Source organism: Manihot esculenta, chromosome 7 (assembly GCF_001659605.2).
Source record: "Manihot esculenta cultivar AM560-2 chromosome 7, M.esculenta_v8, whole genome shotgun sequence".
Taxonomy (NCBI): domain Eukaryota; kingdom Viridiplantae; phylum Streptophyta; class Magnoliopsida; order Malpighiales; family Euphorbiaceae; genus Manihot; species Manihot esculenta.
The window spans coordinates 32,623,434-32,642,060 of NC_035167.2; the positions used below are offsets into that span (position 1 = coordinate 32,623,434).

General features: G+C 32.3%; 2 protein-coding genes and 3 non-coding genes across 5 annotated transcripts; 1 reads left to right on the forward strand and 4 right to left on the reverse strand.

Annotated features, from left to right (window-relative positions):
- Positions 1–1,587: 1,587 nt before the first annotated feature.
- On the reverse strand, positions 1,588–3,965 carry LOC110619164 (ras-related protein Rab2BV). Its single transcript, XM_021762431.2, has 3 exons — positions 3,701–3,965; positions 3,380–3,603; positions 1,588–2,541 (listed from the first exon to the last, which is right to left on the reverse strand). The coding sequence occupies exons 2-3, from the start codon at positions 3,542–3,544 to the stop codon at positions 2,059–2,061; spliced, it is 648 nt and encodes a 215-aa protein (XP_021618123.1). The 5' UTR covers positions 3,545–3,603; positions 3,701–3,965; the 3' UTR covers positions 1,588–2,058.
- Positions 3,966–5,315: 1,350 nt separating this feature from the next.
- Positions 5,316–9,316, forward strand: LOC110619163 (cucumisin). The gene is made up of 10 exons (XM_021762430.2): positions 5,316–5,435; positions 5,512–5,600; positions 5,688–5,785; positions 6,455–6,692; positions 6,779–7,292; positions 7,408–7,511; positions 7,832–8,047; positions 8,129–8,240; positions 8,327–8,540; positions 8,618–9,316. Exons 1-10 carry the CDS (start codon positions 5,337–5,339, stop codon positions 9,142–9,144), a joined length of 2,211 nt encoding a protein of 736 aa, XP_021618122.1. The 5' UTR covers positions 5,316–5,336; the 3' UTR covers positions 9,145–9,316.
- Positions 9,317–9,873: 557 nt separating this feature from the next.
- TRNAA-UGC lies at positions 9,874–9,946 on the reverse strand. Its single transcript has one exon. It is a non-coding gene; the product is annotated as a tRNA-Ala (tRNA).
- Positions 9,947–10,035: 89 nt separating this feature from the next.
- On the reverse strand, positions 10,036–10,108 carry TRNAA-UGC. The gene has a single exon. It is a non-coding gene; the product is annotated as a tRNA-Ala (tRNA).
- Positions 10,109–10,884: 776 nt separating this feature from the next.
- TRNAA-UGC lies at positions 10,885–10,957 on the reverse strand. The gene has a single exon. It is a non-coding gene; the product is annotated as a tRNA-Ala (tRNA).
- Between the last annotated feature and the right edge of the window lie 7,670 nt (positions 10,958–18,627).

An 18,627-nucleotide genomic window follows, 5' to 3' on the forward strand; every position in this document is an offset into this window, starting at 1 on the left:
TTGGGAACTTCAAACCAAAGATCAGGATCGGAAGGATAAGGTAATTTTTTTCTTCCTTATAGCAGCAACCAAAACCTGGAACATAGGTGTGAAAGGGCTCCCTTCTGGCAACCGATATCGTTACTAAGGCCTACCACGATAGAATGTTACAATACTAAAAGCCATGATGATGGCGAGAATAAGGTATGCTGCACCCCAGCTCCCGCTGTCTTCAACATAAACTATAACCGTAACGCCAAGAAATAGGCCGCAAGGAACTGAAAAAAAACCCAAGTTGAAGTATTCTTCTTCCTTTCCTCCGAGTGACCATCGTCATCAAATTGATCAGCTTCAAAGCTCTCAAGGCATGGCTTGTGTCCTCCTGTCCCAAGAGAGAGACTGTACATGGCAAGGAAAAACACCACTACGTGAATTTTTCTGGGATTCTGACATATGACTGAATTGCATGGCTCAGCTTGTCAAGAGGCTTAGACCCTGAAGTTTTAGCGATATATATAAACCTTTACACACATGAACCATATAATAAATTTGATATATTCGATTGTAGTGTTTATATGAATTAGAAGTTCTTAAAATATTTATATGTTCTACTAAAAAATATTTATTTATTTTAAAATTTAACTAATAATTATTAATTTATGTTTTTCAAAAAATTTGATAATATTCTAAAAATCAATGAAACTCAATGTGTTGTGATTTATTTTTAATGCATATCCAAGAGAAAAATAAAGGATTGCCCCAAATTCCCTTATAGTCTTTATTGCGATTTATTTAAAATTATTTTTATACTTAAATTATTTTAATTTATTTTTTTGTTTTCTTATAATTCAATTAAAATAAAAAATGTTATTATAATCACCAAAAAAATATATTAATCTAATGTAAATTTTAATCCAAAACCAATCATAGCTAAATAAATAAAGTTAACTATTACCTCTATAATATATATATAGTCCTCCTTTAATTAACCTATACCAAATATATTTTAATTGAAATTGAAAATCGAGAGTATTATATTTTTTAATAATCAACTCAGACTTTTATAAATGGAATAAATACTAATCGAGAGTATTATATTTTTTAATAATCAACTCGGTGTGAATAAGATAATGCATTACGTTTCAGTTTCGAGCCTAAACAGCCAGTTTCCAATCTTTTCTTTCACTGGATTTAAAGCCTATATATATTTTTTATTAAGAAATTGAGCAGCGGATGTCTTTTGTCTGTTTATGCCCAGCACTGAACAAGGCTACTGTGTTTTTTGTTTGAACTTAGATAGACATTTGGAGTGGGGGTTCATGGGTTTGAGGGGCTGCACCTGCTGTGAAGTTTATGGCCTGATTCACCTTCTCAATGAAAGATCTGGACAATTTGTACACCAGGCATCACAAAATAAATTAGTACATCTCAATCATTGTCCGATTACAAAAGTAGTTTTAACGTCCCACCATCTCAATGATGCATGATACTAGTGCATCATTGTTAGTGATGTACAATGGAAATTCATTATTAGAACAGATTAGGCCAGTGAAATCATGTCAAGACAGTGGAGAATAGGTCAATTGGGCTGAAAAATACATTTTTCAAGTGTATACACACGACTACTAAGAATAAGAAACACTACAACATCACTCGAAGTTAAACATATAGGAATGGACAAGTACCCATTCCAAGGAATTACTTATACTCATTCATATGATTCCTTACAGTTTTTACACTTCAGCAATTCATGTCAATTTTCCTACAACATGTATACATTTTCTCAAAATGCAACATAAGTACATTCTTAATTGCCATAATTCCTAACATTTCCTACCATTCAATGAATCAAGTTTAAGATCTGTCTTAAATTTGAGAGAACCTTCTTTACCTAATCAGTTCTTTTGTTCATTGTTGATTGTTTGTAATGAAATATTAACCTGCTAGTATGGCCTCTTGGGAGAGTATTTTACAGAAGGTGAAAAGGGTCGTGTACCTTCTTTGTCAAATGACCAAAAATGAAACTTTTTTGGGAGTTCTGGACTCTTCTTTCTCAATGTTGTCAAGATCAGGATCTTGCTAATTAGAACAACATGGTCTGTTGTTCATATCACCAGACTGATTTGCAACATTAATTGTAGTTCCTTGAAGTGCAGTTGATTTAGCTGCTGCCTGTGCTGCCAAAGCTTTCTTGCAAACAATATCGTAGACATCAAGCAGAATGGTCTGAAATGCTTTCTCCACATTCAAGGCTTCCAATGCTGAAGTCTCAAGGAATGCAATGGCTTCCTTCTCAGCCAACAACTGACCATCTTCCGTTGGGACTGCTCTCAGGTGGTTGAGATCAGACTTGTTCCCAGCCATTATGATCACAATGTTGGAATCTGCATGGTTCCTTAGTTCACGGAGCCACCTTTGGAGATTGTCAAATGTTTGCCTCTTTGTTATGTCATAAACCAAGAGTGCACCAACTGCACCTCTGTAGTATGCACTGGTGATGGCTCTGTACCTTTCTTGACCAGCTGTGTCCCATATCTGTGCTTTAACTGTCTTCCCTTCTACCTGTATTAAAATCAACCAAGCTTAATGAACAATTAAATTATACAAGAAAAATAACAGGTTTAGGAACTTCAAGCTTTAGAAGCAGCCAGACAATTGAAAATTTTGGGTAACTTACTGGTAATACAGAGAATGCCTATCCCATTCAAGAGGCCAATATTTCACAACCCAACATCACAGATTCTACTCATAATCCAATTATGGCAGAATATTATCAAACTCTTATGCTTTGTTTGGATGGAGGGAAGAGAAAAAGAAAAGAAATTTAATTTCCCAAAATTCTCTTGTTTGGACATTAAATAGAGGAGAGAAAAGAAGAGATATGGAGTGAAAGGAGGGGAACTTATATTTCTCAAGTCCTCATATTTAATTTGGAGATGGGAAATGGAGAGAAATGAAGAGAAATGGGTATTAATTATATTAAAATACTTAAATATCCTCAACCTTTTAAAACACAACCAAGTATCCAAACAGAGGGTAAGCAGTTTCTTTTGGTAATTGGAAATTTTCAAAGGAGAATGCTAATAGTATAGTCTGTTTATCATCAAATATGGAATTCAAATTCCCATGTTCTATGCCAAAATTAATATTTATGTTCATCATTTATAAGAATATAGTAATAAGAAATGTCAAATAAATATACAAGTATGAAATGAAGAACATTTCAAGAGCAATGAGAGATTCATTTAACAGAATTTAAACTCGAGATCCTTTTAATGAAAAAAATTCTTTATATCCTAAATAACTAGGGAAAAATAAGTGATTAATGGGATTGATCAATTGAAAATAATAAAAAAATGGAAATTCGAAGATCCCAATTCAAGGGTAGGGAAAAGGGTACCTGAAGAGTCCTGGTAGCAAACTCCACGCCAATGGTGGACTTAGAATCCAAGCAAAAGTCATTACGAGTAAACCTGGAAAGAATGTTGGATTTACCAACACCTGAATCCCCAATCAACACAATCTTGAAAAGATAATCGTATTCATGATCCACCTTGTATGCCATTTAGTAGTATTCTCTTCTACTTCTTCTTTTTCTTCTTTCTCTCTTTTGCGTTGCCAAACCTACATCTCACGCCCATTAACACTTCACATAGAACAAAAGAAAAAATATATATATATATATACATCAAAGGGATTCCAAGGAAAGAAAGGAACTTACATAAAAGAGTATGATGGAAATTGAAATGAAATGTTGTTGAAAGCTTTTGGTGAAGGAGAAGGTTGAGGGAAAATAAGAGAAAGGAGGCGTTTTCCAAGAGGGAGAGAAACTAAAAACAGGTTAACTAAGGAAAAGGCGCCTAACACGGCTTTTCATTTGGGTTAAGGATAGAAATTCCTGCTTTAAATTTAAATTTCATCCTATCGTTTTATATATGAATCATATCCAAATGAAACTAAGCAAGCATTGCATCTCAATTGTTGGAATATACATTTGGTAGGTTACAAGGGTGTGTCTAAACTTAGCCCCGAAGATCACCTGTTCCCTTTATTCCATTTTACTTTATTTTCTAGTCACCTACGCACGCACCTGCTGGTGTGAGTGGAGCGTAATTCTATTCTTTTCCTAAACATGGCAAATTAAAACGGTCATAATTTTTTCCTTTTTCTGAACAATTAAAACAGTCCAGTCCGATCCAAATTGATTCAACTAATTTTTAGGATTCATTTTTCATTTGCCTCAAAATGATTAATTCAAACAGTTTCGTATTAAATTTGTGATGATCTCATCGTAACTGAATTAAATACTCTCGGGTATTGTAGTTGGCTAATACTTCAGACGGTTCCGCCTCGTCTCACACAGGTAGCCTTTTTCTCCTTGCAGGTCCATTGGTTCTGCATAATTTATCTGACCAAAGTGGCTTTAATAACCCAAATAATTTAGCAGTTTCATGCTAACTATTATATATAATTCGAAATTGCTGTAATTCGCCGATATGAGAATGTCTCCCACATTCAAACTGCTCAACTGGGACAACAGAAGCCGTGCGGTGATCAGTCGCCATATACTCCGTTGTGGATAGAGGCCATAAAGGTGTGGAAATACCCCCTAAAAATTAGGCAGAAGACAAACAGTCATGAAGAAGAACTTTCAGTCATGAAGAAGAACTTTCAGTCATGAAGAACTTTCAAAATGAAGAAGAGGAGACCATAATCACTGCATGCAGAGCGGATTATATTAAAATTCATATTTTTTCCTTAATAAAATCATATAAAATTTTAGTTTCATTTAAAATGAATTTATTTAAATTAAAAATAATAATAATTTCATTCCAAATAAGAGAATTATTATTAAAAAAAAATTGAATTGAATTTTTATAAAATTTTGGATACCAAAAACAAAGTATAAAATTAAAATAATCTTCAATCTTTTTAAAAAAATTTTACTTCATCCAATTGGCATGAATATATTCAAAAGTCTACAAGCATAATATTTCAGCAAATTTATTCAAATCTACATAATATAAAAAAAAATGGTAAAATAACCATTGATAAACTTTTCAAGTTGATTGATAATTATATTATTATAATTACCTATAATTCAAACCGTTGACTAATGAAGCCGGACATTATTTTTAGACTCAAAACATTATCAATGGTAGCTGACTACACAGGACAACCACTAGCGTCCATAATATATATATATATTTTTTATTTTGAAATTAATTTTTCTTTTGATATTACATACTTGAATACATTGGAATACATTGGAACAATCGAACATCAGACTTATAAAAGCTTAGCTTCTTCTACTTATCTAACACAACCCAAAGCAAGCAAGCATTCTAAGCTCAACAATGGATGCCAATGTCTCTCTTCTTTCATGGCTTCTCTTGCTTAGCCTTTCATGCGAACTACTCGTTCCCAGCACCACAGCTGCTCATGCCAATCCAAAGGTAAACAGAGATCTGACTTCTGAGAACTACTGGATTTTCATATTTTGTTTAGATTCTAACTGCAGAGCTTATTCAGTCTTATATTGTCTATATGGGAGAACGACCTAAAGGCCAATTTTCCATGTCATCGCATCACTTGAGCATGCTTCAGCAAGCCATCGGCAGGTCTTTTTCCTTTATTTTCGAGATTGAATTATAATTGTACATTTTTATTTTTAAGAAATTAACTAAGTAAAATGCAAACAAATGCAGCAATTTTTCGCCAGAATCTCGACTAATCCGTAGCTTCAAAAGGACTTTCAATGCCTTTGTTGCGGATTTAACTTGGGACGAAGCACAAAAAATAGCAGGTCAGTAATTTCTTTCTGTAACAGTCAGCTGACTGTTTTTACTGTGAAAGTCATCCCATATTGAAAAAATTATAGAAAATTAAAAAACTACTAAATAATTTGGATTAATCATTTTGAATTAAATGGAAAGTGGATTTAAAAGTTATTTAGGTCAGTTTGAATCGGACTATTTCAATTGATATCAGAACCAGTTTAGATCAGATAAATTGTGGGCCTGTAAGGAAAGAGTTATCCGTGAGAGACGAGGTGGAGCTGCCTGAAGTCCTAGCGAACCACAGTATCTAAAGGTCCGGTTCTGGTTAGCAATTATATTCGATTTGGTCTTCGTTGTAAAATTTAGTAGGACCGAGTGTAACGGTCAACTGTATGTTTCCACTGCGGAAATTACAAAATTTAATGGACCATTATAGAACCGAGTGTAATGGTCAACTGTTTGTTTTCGCTTCAGAAATTGCAAAATTTAGCAAGATAAAGTGTAACGGTCAGCTGTCTGCTTCCGTTGCGGAATCCGTCCCACATCGGAAGATTATAGAAAATTGAAATAGTACATAATAAGTAATACGAAACTACTAAATAATTTTAGTTAACTATTTTAGACGTAGTATAAAGTCGGACCGGACTATTTTTTCTTAACAAGGAAAATTATTAATTATTTATACACGTGTACAGGAATGGCTAATGTAGTATCGGTGTTCCCTAATAAAAAGAGAACACTTGATACAACAAGGTCTTGGGATTTCATAGGCTTTTCTCAGCAAGTTAAAAGATCAACTCTCGAAAGTGATATTGTAATCGGCGTGCTTGACACTGGAATTTGGCCGGAGTCTGAAGCTTTCAACGACCAAGGTTTTGTTTCACCACCAAGCAAATGGAAGGGCAGTTGCCCACCAGATTTCAGATGCAACAAGTAAACTTCAACAACCATATTGTTAGCTAGATTTCTAGCCTTAGATTTCTGTAGCCTTCACTGATAAATTTTAAAACGCGATGCAGTAAACTCATCGGAGCTAAATACTATCGTAACAATGAAACATATGACCCAAGGGATGATCGATCTCCGAGAGACACAGCTGGCCATGGGACACATACAGCGTCAACAGCAGCTGGGAGCTTGGTTAGCATGGCAAGCTTATATGGACTCGGCGAGGGAACTGCACGAGGAGCAGTGCCATTAGCTCGAGTTGCTGTGTACAAAATATGTTGGTCTGATGGTTGTTATGATGCTGATATTCTTGAAGCATTTGGTGACGCTATTGAAGATGGAGTTGACATAATTTCTCTCTCAGTTGGAGGAGATGATATTGAAGATTATTTTGAGGATACAGCAGCTATTGGAGCTTTTCATGCAATGAAAAAGGGGATATTTACGTCAACTTCAGCAGGTAATAGTGGTCCTGGTGCTGGATCCATCAGAAAACTTTCGCCATGGTTTCTTTCAGTAGCTGCTAGTACCATTGATCGGAGGTTCATTGCTAATGTGCAGCTGGGAAATAACGAGACTTACGAGGTATATACTACATACTGTATGGTTCAAATTTTATATACCAATAATATTTATTTAAATCGGATCCATAGTATTAATATATAATAATATTTTTTAAAATATATATATTTTTTTATAGGGTATTTCAATAAATACTTTTGACCTCAACCAAACCATGTATCCTCTGATTTATGGGGGAGATGCACCAAACCTGGCTCAAAATTATACGGCTGAGAAATCCAGGTACCTGTTATTGTTTTTTCGGCAAGTCTTAAATTTGGACATGCCAAGCATATTAAATATTATTTTATTTTATTTTATTTCATTTTTCCGACGTGGGATAAGTTACCTAGTTCACTTTAGTTAATAATAATTAACCACATTACTACATTTTTAAATTTAGGCAATAATACGATGTTAAATTATTGATTTAATATCACTGAATAATTAATAATTTATAGTAGTTCAAGATTAAAGTTCCCAAAATTTGCAAAAATATGAGCAAGATAGAGGATACTTGGTAATTAATTGGAAAAACTCAATGGACATTTATTGCTTAACAGGTTTTGCAAAGAAAATTCACTGGACGAGAATTTAGTGAAGGGTAAAATTGTTCTCTGCGATGCCCGGAGCACTGGAAAAACAGCATTTTTTGCTAGAGCAGCTGGTGTGGTGATGAAAGGTCGACGACCCAGAAATCGTGCTTTCTCTTATCCATTGCCTGCATCTCACCTTGAAGATGAGGATAACAATATATTTTCCTACATAAGATCAACGAGGTACGATGTCGATCATGGAACAGCTAATCATTGCATTTAAATTACGCTAACATCCTAATGAATTGTTCATAAAAATTGCAGTAATGCAACTGCAACTATATATAAGAGTACTGAGGGAAATAACACGTTAGCACCTTTTGTTCCCGACTTTTCATCAAGGGGTCCCAATCCAATCACGCCTGACATTCTCAAGGTAATGATCAAATTGGCTTTGTCCTTCTTTCTCTCTAATAATCCATTGATGGACTCGTTAAAGGCTTTTAATGTTACTGCATGCAGCCAGATATAGCTGCTCCAGGAGTTGAGATTCTAGCTGCATGGTCTCATGTTTCTTCGGTGACTGGAATCCCAGGTGATGTTAGATTAGTACCCTACAATATCATCTCAGGGACATCAATGGCTTGCCCTCATGCAACTGGGGTAGCTGCCTATGTTAAATCACATCACCCCACTTGGTCTCCTTCTGCTATTAAGTCTGCTCTCATGACTACTGGTAATTCTCGTTTTCATATAAATGGCTTTATGTTCTCAGAAATCAAACATAACCAAGTTGATCTTCCTTGCTTGCAGCTTCACCGATGAGTTCTTGGACTAACTCTGATGCAGAATTTGCTTACGGCGCAGGCCATATTAATCCTGTCGAGGCCAATGATCCTGGTCTAGTATACGATGCTGAGCCAATTGACTACGTAAAATTTCTGTGTGGACAAGGATATGATTCGAATCGTCTACAGATTGTTACAGGGGACAATAGCAGTTCTTGTTCTGAGACTGTTAATGCAACAGTGTGGGATCTCAACTATCCTTCCTTTGCACTTTCTGTTTCGAATTCAGAATTTGTTAGTCGAGTTTTCAACAGGGTTGTCACGAACGTTGGATTGCCGACGTCTACGTATAAAGCTACGGTGACTGCTCCTCCAGGGCTGAAAATCCAAGTAAACCCTAGCATGCTGGCGTTTACTTCTGTTGGTGAGAAGCTATCTTTTGCGGTTACCATTGAAGGATCAATGAATAGTCGTATAGCTTCAGCTTCTTTGGTGTGGGACGATGGAGTGTACCAAGTGAGGAGCCCAATCATTGTGCATATTTTATCATGAAGTTTTAAGATTCTTGTATGAGTGGAAATGAAAACTCTACCTTGTAGGCAAAAATTTTAGTATCTTTTTTTTCCTATTTTTGATTTTCAAGCAAGTCCTTTGTACTTTTTCGCTTAGTTGAAATGATAAATCTTTATAAAGTAATTTCAGCCAACATGGTCTCCATTGAGTTTTTGTGTGCACAAGGCTATAGTACTAAACAACTGCAAGTTGTTACTGAGGACAATAACAGTTGTTCTGAAGTACCAAAAACAACGTTGTCCGATCTAAATTGCCCTTCTTTCACCTTCTGCACCGTCTGGGCAAATCTGTAGGCCGTGTCTTTCATAGAGTTGTCACAAATGTTGGATCACCAGAGTCCACTTACAAGGCCGTTGTGAAAACTTCGAAAGCAGAAGACCAATGTGACACCTAATGTTCTTTCTTTCAAGAAGCTTGGGGAGCAGAAAACTTTTCATGTAACTTTGACAGCAAAACTGGGCAGTGCTTCAATTTCTGGGTCTTTGATTTGGGTTGACGGAGAACATCGGGTGAGGAGCCCTGTTATTGCCTATGTTTCTTCTTAATGATGATTCTCCTGCCATAGTTGAAGCAAGACCACTGGCAGAAGTTTTTTCTTTTTAATTTTCCCCCTTGAGAAGTCATGTCAATTTAATTTTAATTTGCAGTTCAAAACATTTTGGAGAATTCCCGAGAAAATCTACAGTTCCAACGTAAACATAAAAAGAATGGAGATGCAGGGGATCGAACCCTGTACCTCTCGCATGCAAAGCGAGCGCTCTACCATTTGAGCTACATCCCCCAGGCAGAAGTTTTTTCTTTCATTCTTTAATTTGCTGCGCCAAACATTTTGGAGATTTCCCGAGAAAATCTACCGTTCCAACGTAAAAATGGAGATGCAGGGGATCGAACCCTGTGCCTCTCGCATGCAAAGCGAGCGCTCTACCATTTGAGCTACATCCCCTTGACTGTTTATTCTTATAAAATAAATAATAATTAATATTATAAATAGAGGCAATTTATGGGATGAATCTTGTAAAAATCAAACTTAAATTACCTTGCATAGAAATTTCAGTGATTAGTTTACTATTATAAGTTAATTTATTGAATTAATTAATGGCAAGGATAATTGAGAAAAATTTTATATGCTTATTTGTTTCTGATGAAGAACTTAATTGTAACTAATTACCCATCTTCAGGAAATTTCCATATTCATTCCAAATAGGAAAAACAAGGAAAGAGAGTCCTATATTTTACTGAAAGTAAGCCATGTGTTCAACAATTAGAAGCTGCCAAGCAATTTGTCTTAATTACTTGTATATTTCCACCCAAGAGAAGGAGTATGTGAATTTTGAATTAAAGATGTTTTTACTCTTAATTATTCAGCTTCTATGTGAAATTTGAAATGCTCTTGATTTCTAAGTCTCACAACTACCTCACCTTGAATGTCAATTTTGATTCAAAGAAATTCGTGTAATACCCCGTGTATAGATGAAAATTAAGATATTTATTGGTAATCGATTCAATTAAATCTTATTACGTGTCTGAATTTAAATAATACATAAAATAAAAAGTAAAGTAAATTTATTTATTTTATTAAAATTAACTATTCATCTATAATTATAAAATCGCTTAGTTAAAATAATCATTTTTCTATTAAATAACATATTAGCTAATATGTTATTGAGGAGAAGAAATCTTTTGCTGTTACCTTACCAAAAATAGCATGAAAAAATAGAATGGAGATGCAGGGGATCGAACCCTGTACCTCTCGCATGCAAAGCGAGCGCTCTACCATTTGAGCTACATCCCCTTTTACTGTAAAATCAGAGTATTTTATTGTTTTTATTGTATAAAATAAATTACTTCCCTTACCTCAGTTAAGTCATTTCTTAAAAAATTTATTTTTCATAAAATAATCCATTTGAATCAAACAACAGTTAGAATTAATTATAAAACTATTAATTATGAGAATAATTGAGAAAGATTTTCTATGATGCTTCTGATGACCAACTTCTAACAAAATACCCAGATGGTAGGAAATTTCTATATTAATTCCAACAGGAAAACAAGCAAAGAAAGAGCTACTCTCAACTGAACAAGCTCTTTATTTAACAATTAAAAATATATATTTATATATGAACGATGTCGTATCAATCGTCATCCTTACCAAATAATTATTTTGTTAAGTTAATTTTCTTCAAACATTGGCTATTGCGATCATAATCACGACTTTTGCTTAATTCCCACTTCCCAGCCCCTGTAACAAGTTCAAATAAATTATCACGCCATGGCCGACGGTGTGATATATGTGCTTCAATTTTAAAACAGTGAAATTATTCTCAGTTATCAATTTTAATTAATTAATTTGCTGCTCAATTAATCCTAATTTAGGGTTTCCCCCGTCAAACAAGTTCTCTTCTTTTTGACTAAGCAAGATTTTGATGCTTTGTTTCTTGAATTTCTTCTCTTACCATAATGCATCCATATGGCTCACAATTTCCAGTCAAGATAGGGAAATCATGGGATTATAAATATATATATTCATTTTTTTTATGGTGCTAAATTACTTTTCATGGAGAATTAAATTTATAATTTTTAAAAATAAAAAATATATTTTGATATAAATTATAGACAAAAAAATAATTTATTATTAGTTTATTAATTAATGTATGTTATTTCATATACATTCCTTTAATTCCAAAATGAGTTAGTAACATAATTTACATTTAGCTTTTTAATAAAGCAATATGATTGAAGCTGCATATATTAGAAAATTAATAAATAAATTTTTTTAACAACTTAATTTATATAAAAATTATTTTTTGAAATTAATGAAACAAAATAATATATAATATCTTTCATTATTTTCATTTTTCAAAACAATGAAAATAATATATGAATAGTCTTGTCATAATAAAGGCTAATTTAGAAAAAAAAAAAGAGAGAGAAAATATTAATTTAACTAATTATTAAAAGCTTCAAATAATAATAATAATAAAAACAAACACTAGCTGGCAAATAGAAAATTCAAAACACAATAGAAAAGATGAAAGAATATTTCCAATAGATAATTAATGTTGGAAAATAGTAATCCAATCAAACAAACTGGAAAGAAGCTTCTATATACTAATTACCATGCAAATTCAAAATTCACATCAACACAAATATTTCCCTTTGTTCACATTTATTAAGAATAATTTCTCAATAAACAACAAAAAAGCCCATATATTCTACAATCAATTTTAAATATTGACCATAAAATGGATAAATCGTGGTTCAAAACTTAAAATCTCATAATTTTAAATATATTAATTAAAATAAATTAATATAATTCAATTTTCTCAAGATATCAATGAAAATACTATATTATCATTTATTACTAAATTAAATGGTTATTTCGAATTAATTGATTTTGTAGAATATGATAATTAAATTCAACTAAATATATATGAAAATTGAATTAAATTCAACCGTATTGATTCAATTCGATTTGAAATTTATTTTAAACTTTTTGTGAGATCTCGAGAGGTGACTCAAGCGAGTGGCCGGCTATGGGATAACCCAACAGGAGAGAGGAGGATTTCTGCAATTCTACTCACTGAGAGATCAAGAGCGAGAGGGATAAAGATGCGATGACGAAGAGACGAGATGCGATGGGTCAACAATGAGACCAAATGCAAAAGAGAAAGATGTGATTTAGAAGGGTCATGTAAACCTTTCTATCTGATCGGACTGAATAATAGGAAGACCGATCTATTGAATATGAAAAATCAAACCACCAATACTCTTAAGTTTATCAAAATTCAGAACTGACTGACCTCTTTAAAACCTATAGAGGACTGAGCAGACCTCTTCAAAATTCATACTATAACGAGACTTTGAATGCAGACATGGTCGACCTCAATGACCTGAAGAAACTCACCTCTATGTAGGTCGGATGAACCGAACATGACATGATAAAATCAGGGTAAGGATGTCGACCTCTTACCTAGTCGTCTCTTTGATACAGCACTAGGATCATGAATATGTGTGCAGTGATACGAACTAGTTAGCTTCACATTTATTATCATGTATCCTATCATTAATATATCGCCTGACACATCTGCACAAAATCATCTATGCCCAATCCGATGGGACACGGCAGCGATCATAAGTATATATATTACTAAACTAACCAAAAGAGGGGACTTTCTCTCTGTGTGGGAAAAATCCTAGAACCTATCCTTTCTCTTGGGGCAACTTTCTCTTCTCTTTTCCTCTCTGTTTTATTTCCCTTGACTCCACTAAAAGGCCTCCGATCTGACTTGAGCGTCGTAGGGTCTTTACCGTAACATTCTCAATGGATCTCTAACCCCTTTTTCATATTTTACAAGTACTTCTCTCAATATTGGTCATGGAGGAACCCATATGAAATCTCCAAAGCATCCACCCCTCATCAGTCCAGTCACACGTCAATGATCGATCCATCAAATTAAATCTCTGTCTAAGTGTCCACATCTGAATATTCCGTCGAATCTCCTATCATTACATTTTATTTCATTTGAATTAAAAAAACTTGATAAATGGAAATATTTTTTTTTAAACTGGGAATTGAGGATTGGGAGAGTAGAATATGAAATCTTTCAGATTTACTCAGATGCACCTACCACTGGCTAAACCCGTGAATGCATACATGGGAAGATTTGTCACCTTATAGAGAAATTATTAAACAAATACATGAAATAAAAAGCCAATGAAAATTTAATACATAAATATATTCAGTTGCTAAAATTAAAAATTGTTTGGTAATCTTTTTTGTCTTGGGCTCACTTTTATATTAGTAGGTTACACCATCATTACAACACTAACCGTTTCATTGATTTACCATTGCAGGTAGAATAGTTTATATGGAATCATGGTTATATTATATAATTTTTTCAGTAAAAGAATTAAATTTATTCATAAATCATGCAACGAAAAGCTAAAAATATTAAATTTCAATTTTCGATTTAAATTTAATAAATTCAAATAAAATTAAATAAATCGAAAAAAATATAGTTATTATTCTTTAGTCTCGATAATTGGTAGTTTTATTAGACCTTTTAACAATAGCTCTAGAGTTAATTTAGATAAATAAAATAAAATTTAATATCTTTTATTCTGCCACATGTATAATTGAATATCAAATTTAACATTTTAACTTAATTCTTCCAATCCATTTCAAAAAAAAAAAAAAAAAAACTTAATTCTTCCAACTTATGGCCCACCCCAAATGACTAAATTGGGCAAAGGTGTAAACGCGTTTGCCTTCATCATTACTCTGCCCTCTTCTTCTGTTCTCTCTTGTATATATCTCGCAATCTAATGGTAACTCTCTCATGCACCTGTTTGATCATTTGCCTAAGAGAATTACTAAAGAGATTTCCATTCTTTCAAATACAAAGATTCTGATATAGAAATTAAAATGGCTCTGCCCAAACGCCTTACAGCTTCGGTTTTGCTAGTAATGATCGTCGTCATCTCTCATGATCAGTACCCTCCAGGAGGTGCTGAAGCTGAAGCCACACCATTATCATCGCTCAAACGAGGTGATTGATTAAGTTTAAAGTTTTTTTTTTATTTTTTGAGTTGGATTCTTGACATACATGGGTTTAAATCCATGAGATTAATTAAGTGATAATTATTTATAAAATGTTGCAGTGAAAACGAAGAAGTTCTTTGCGAGTCTAGGGTTAGAGTGCAAGTGCTGTGATGGTGCTAAAGGTGAATGCAGAAGCTCATGGAATTCATCATGCTCGAAGCTCCAGTGCCTTCCATGGAAATCCTACTGATTTTTATCAGTGTTTCTTGCAAAATCTCAGGCCTTTAACGTAGGATTTCCCAAGTCTTCTGACAGAAACATGTCCTTTTTCTTTTAGGTGAAAAGTCTTAATATTAATGCTTTTTTTTTTCTTTCCTTTGCTAGAAATAAAGGGTTGGATCCTACTGTATGGAGTAAATACTCGCTATAAATATTTTATTTAACTTATTCTGTGCGAATAAAATTTAGTATCAGTCTAATTGATTTAGAAATACTGTAATTGTAACGAAGAAAAAAAAAAGTTAAATTTTATTAAATTGCAACGAAACAATAAGCTGTCTATGGCCATTGGCAATAATCTTGCCTAAGTTTAATTTTGCCTAAACTATAAGATCTCTCATTTTGATTTGATCGGCTTGATTAAAGGAATTTGCCCTACATGATTTTATTTATCTATAAATTTAAAATAACTCAAATTGAATGATAAGTAAAATTAAGAGTCAAGCTTGAAAATATAATTTGAAAATATTGAATAATTTAATTTGACTCAAAAATTAAATTAAAAATCACATTTTAATATTCTGAGTCCAAAAATTAATTAACTTTAATTTTTTTTTACGTATAACTATTTAATAAATATGATTATAACTTAAATTAGGTCTATTGTATGATTATTTAGTTTATACAAAGTAATTAAAATTTATTTTATTATAAAAATATAATAATTTTATAATTCATCTCATTAGATTTTTATAGAATGTTGTTATCTTCTGTAAATTAGTTAATTACAAAAAAAATATTAATTTAATAAAAAAGCAAATTTTTTCATATATAAAAATATATACATTATTTTTTATTAATATTATAAATATATAAATTTTACCGAATAAGTTATAATCATTTAATATTTTATGTAATTTGTGATTTTAATTTAAAATTATTTTATGAAAAATTAAAATATTGTAAAAAAAATACAAAAGATAAATTATAGAATATTTATTAACTTTATATTTGATATGATTGATTTTGTAAGAACAAAATTTAAAAGAATTTTTATAAAATTATATATATAATTTATAAAATTCTTTTGTCCCATGTGAATATAGAAAAATAGAAGTCCACAGTAAGAAGCTCAATAGTTCACCAACTTATATTCATCAATCTAGAAGTACAGAGACCTATTTAGAAAAAGAAGCCATTGCAAAACAGGTGATTGTCGATAAGAGAGAAATTTTGAAAAAGCACAATTTCGATACTATTCACCGTACAGGTAAAGAAAGAAAAACACTTAATAAAAGTATAGAAACAATAAAAATAAAAATCGCAAATCTGAAAAGCCACCGATGCAGATTTTAAGAACTATCGCCCGAATAGTTACCGAATAAAATGGGCAAGTTCCTCCACCCAAAGCAGAGGAGCCAACTGCTAGAGTCCTGCACCGATCAAACGCTGAAGTTTTCTCTAACTCTCTCTGCTGCCCTTTTCGAGAGTAATAACAGTACGTTTTCAAATCACGACTTCAACCAATTTCTAGAAATAATAATATATTTCAGTAACTGGAATTCCCATTATATTTATATACAGAGAGAAAATTTATAATTTACTCTTTAAATATTGTCATTATTAACAAGTCAGTCCCTCTATTTTTAGAAACCTATTAAAACATCTTTATATTTTCTTTCCATCAACGAAATAGTCTTTCCGTCCTCTTTTCCATTAAAATTAGATAAAGTAGGAGGGAGAAAATTTTTAAATTTAATTTTACCCTCAAATAAAATCATTTATTTAGTCCTTGGATATTGTTATTATTAACAAGTTAGTCCTTATATTTTCAAAAATCTATTAAAACATTTTTATCTTTTTCCATATATATTAAAACGTCCTTATCATTTTTTTTCGTCAATAAAATAGTCCTTATCTTTTCTCATATTTATTAAAACGTTCTTATCATTTCTTTTCATCAACGAAATAGTTCTTTCTCATCGTTTCTTTCCATCAACGAAATCGTCCCTTCCTATATTTTTAAAAATTTATTAAAATATCCTTATTGTTTCTATTTGTCAACAAAATAGTCCCTATCTTTTCTCACATCTATTAAAATGTCCTTATCGTTTCTTTTTGTCAACGAAATCATCCTTATCTTTTCTTTCCTCCTCCTCCTCCTCCAAAAAAGGAGAAAAAGAAGAAGAAGAGGAAGAAGAAGAAGAGGAAGAAGAAAAAAAGAAGAAAAAGAAGAAAAAGAATGAGAAGAAGAAGAAGAGAAAGAAGAAAAAGAAGAAAAAAAAAGAAGAAAAAGAAGAAGAAGAAGAAGGAGAAAAAGGAGAAGAAGGAGAAGAGAAAGAAGAAAAAGAAGAAAAAGAAACAAAAGAAGCAAAAGAAGAAGAAGAAGAAGGAGGAGGAGAAGAAGGAGAGGAAGAAGAAGAAGAAGAAAAAGAAGAAGAAGCAGAAGGAGAAGCAGAAGCAGAAGAAGAAGCAGAAGAAGGAGGAAGAATTGATGAAGAAGAAAAGGAAGGAGGAGGAGGAGGAAGAGAAGGAGGTGGAGGAAAATAATGGGGATAATTTAGTCTTTTACTATATTTTTAACTGCAAAAATAGACAGAATGACTATTTTGTTGACGGAAAGAAAAGATAAAGACGTTTTAACATGTTTCTATAAATACATGAACTAACTTGTTAATAATGACAATATTCAGAGACTAAATTGTAAATCTCCTTTATATATATTTATGTCATTTTGACTTTTTTATTTTCCATGCATTAAATTTCCAGCCAACTTTTCACATTTCCTTTTTTTTTATTTCTTTTTCTTTTGTTTTTTTTATTTCTATTCTCAATAGAATATATTCCTCGGTCCTCACCCATTTTGTTCCATTTGCATTAAATTTCTTATTTCTTGACCTCAGAAGTTCCAGAATTTTTCTACATTTAACAAGTATTATATATTATTATTATTGATATTTTAAAATCTAGAGAATAAAATTTTATAATATGTGTAAGTTTAGACGGAGAAAAAAGTATTCCTTTTCTTTTTTTTTTGTCTGCTAGTGATTTCTAACGGTCTCTCTGTTATAGTGCCACATGTTTCTGTCACGCAGATCCATATGTACGGAAGTGTCAGACTCCTTCTTCACACCAAGCGGTCATTTAATCCGTAGGACTGCAAAGTAATTGGACCTGCTATCCTTCATCACATCACATCACCAACCTGAATATCTTCTTATCGAATCTGAATTCACGGACGATCCGGTCTGTTCCGTGCGCTTAAGTCAAGACTTAAGATAATGGACATGTTAACTAAAGAAAGTCCCATGGGTTTACTTTCTTGGACTCGCACTTGTTCAGGAGTGATGAGATCCGACGGTAATCGATTATTATATAAAAAATTAATATGTATATTATTTTTTAATAAGTTGAAAAATTTATATAAAATTATATACATTTAAATTATGAATCTATATATTTAGATTATCTTTATCCTCTTTCTTTAAAATTTTATAGCTGCAACTTGAACTCAATATCCCATTCAGCAACAGTTAAAGATAAACAATTGATCACGGATCACAAATCCAAAAACATTGCTAAGTACATGGAACATGATAAAGCTTAAAGAAAGCCATGCAGACACACGTGAAAACATACTCCCTGTTTCTTTGATAAAACATATATTCCGCCATTGATTCTTGCAAGGTTTGTAGAACAAG